The sequence below is a fragment of the Cyprinodon variegatus genome, unplaced genomic scaffold (assembly GCF_000732505.1).
Source record: "Cyprinodon variegatus isolate N-32 unplaced genomic scaffold, C_variegatus-1.0 Scaffold184, whole genome shotgun sequence".
Classification (NCBI taxonomy): Eukaryota; Metazoa; Chordata; class Actinopteri; order Cyprinodontiformes; family Cyprinodontidae; genus Cyprinodon; species Cyprinodon variegatus.
This window is the reverse complement of record NW_015150637.1, coordinates 1057790-1059975: the sequence shown is the minus strand read 5'-3', so window position 1 is coordinate 1059975 and position 2186 is coordinate 1057790. Positions and strand designations below refer to the sequence as shown.

Genomic DNA, 2186 nt, shown 5'->3' with positions numbered 1-2186 from the left:
CTTTCTAGGACACGTGAAGCTGACAGACTTCGGTCTGTGCAAAGAGTCCATCCATGATGGAACGTACACCCACACCTTCTGTGGGACCATTGAGTACATGTAAGGAAGATTGGTCTGATTATTAATCGATTTAAGCCTTTTCCTTCCTGCTGCTTCACGGTTTCCCATTTCTTTGCTTTCTCCCCTCCTCAGGGCTCCAGAGATCCTGATGAGGAGCGGACACAATCGCGCCGTGGACTGGTGGAGTCTCGGCGCCCTCATGTATGACATGCTGACTGGAGCAGTAAGTCTACACCCATCAGAAGATCTGTAGCAGAGTCTGAGTTTCTGACCAGCTTCTCTCTGTTAGCCTCCTTTTACAGGTGAAAACAGGAAGAAGACTATTGATAAAATCCTGAAATGCAAACTCAGCCTTCCACCTTACCTCACACAAGAAGCCAGGGACCTCCTGAAAAAGGTGAGCTGTTTAAACCCAGGATCCCCGAGCAGCCTGGGAAGGATTGGAATTGGATTAAGATGGTTTCTAGGTTTAGATGAGGATGGAGAGCGTAGTAAAACTGTAAATGTGAGCGAAAAATGCATTTGAACCCTTTTCTTTTTTTTTAACAGTGTCCTGTCTGGCAAGGTGGCAATAAGAATAATTGACTTGATGCCAAAAAGAGCCCAACAGATTTGACTTTCACAAGAGGAGCAGTACAGCTATCGCCATAGTGTTCCGCTTAATTTATGCATATAAATTATATTTAATATAATTCATGCAGGGAGTATTACAGATTATATGGACACTGCAATGTAAGTAGAACAGGAAAGGAAAAACAGAAAAAAAGGAGAAAAGATGAAAGAAAGAGGAGATAATATAAAACATCTTCTGTCTGCTTCATCACCTGCAAACAGATGTAGAAAGAAAAGCACAACCAACAGATATGAGACATAATAAAGTAACACCTTGATACTATCGCTGAAGTATAAGTATTATTATTTAATCTGACATGTATACTGTGGTAGCTGAAGAGAAGAATATGGGCTTTCTGTATGGAAGTGAATCTCTAAGTATCTGGAACGAAGCATGTAAAGATTATCCAAAGCAAAAATGCTTAATAGTGGTTGTGAAGAGCCAAAGACCTAAGAACCCTTTTCTAGAAAGCTGAGAGATTCCTTTCCATCTGTTTCCTGAAGCTGCTGAGACGAAGTGCCTCATCACGACTCGGAGGTGGATCCGGTGACTCTGCTGAGGTCCAGGTAAACGGGTTCATCCACTTCCTTCTGCTTTACCAGAGATGCACCAGAAAGAGAAAAAAAACTGTGTTGGTGTAGTAATTAAAAAGCTGATTGTTTCTTCCAGGCCCATCCATTCTTCCGCTTCATAAACTGGGACGATCTCCTCGCTCGCAAAGTAGAGCCTCCCTTCAAACCCTTCCTGGTGGGTGTGGCTTCCTGTCGTCACAGCTTCTTCTCCATGGTTCCTATTCCTACAAAGAAAATCATGAGAGTTACAGATAAATCATCAATCTGACACTTTACTGATGTTTTCTTAGAAGCTTTTTTTACCAGTAAATCAGAAGCAATGCTGTCTAGTAGAATTCAATGATCAGCTCCTCTAACTTCCTGCAGATTTAATCAGCTTTCTTCTTTCTGCAGCAATCAGCAGATGATGTAAGCCAGTTTGACTCCAAGTTCACCAGCCAGACTCCAGTCGACAGCCCCGATGACTCCACACTCAGCGAAAGTGCAAATCAAGTCTTCCTGGTGAGCATGCAGCGCCCTGCAGAGCAGCAGGCGCTCAGCCTTACAGCTTAGCTTCCCTCATCCTATCTTCATTAATCAGGGTCTTATTAAGGAGCTTTTCAACAGAAAACAACTTCGGATGCCAAAATAATAGGATTGTTGCTGCAGGGGAAAAATATTGAGCTCTATTTGGAAAAAAACAAACAAATTAAAAATATGATCGCCTCCAGCAAGTTTGAAGTGTAGGCATTTAACTCTGGTTTCAACCTTTGATTCAACAGCAGAATTCAGAAATTCAATTCAATTCCGTTTATTTATATAGCGCCAAATCATAACATTAACCCTTATATTGGCAGCTGATTGATATTTTGCCAAATAAAACAAAAAACTCTGAACGCCAGCGGTCCTTCACACACAGCTATGCTGAGTGAGGGATGCTGCAGACGGGCTAACGTTAGCCC

General features: G+C 42.3%; 1 protein-coding gene across 1 annotated transcript in view; it reads left to right on the top strand.

The window, feature by feature from the left end:
• The window catches only part of LOC107087452 (ribosomal protein S6 kinase beta-1-like), a 32289-nt gene that overhangs the window by 21016 nt on the left and 9087 nt on the right, over positions 1–2186 (top strand). Inside the window, exons 8-13 of the mRNA XM_015379025.1 lie at positions 9–99; positions 193–283; positions 350–457; positions 1177–1239; positions 1343–1420; positions 1639–1746. Of these exons, the coding sequence (XP_015234511.1) occupies positions 9–99; positions 193–283; positions 350–457; positions 1177–1239; positions 1343–1420; positions 1639–1746 (539 nt within the window). The remainder of the gene's footprint in view (positions 1–8; positions 100–192; positions 284–349; positions 458–1176; positions 1240–1342; positions 1421–1638; positions 1747–2186) is intronic.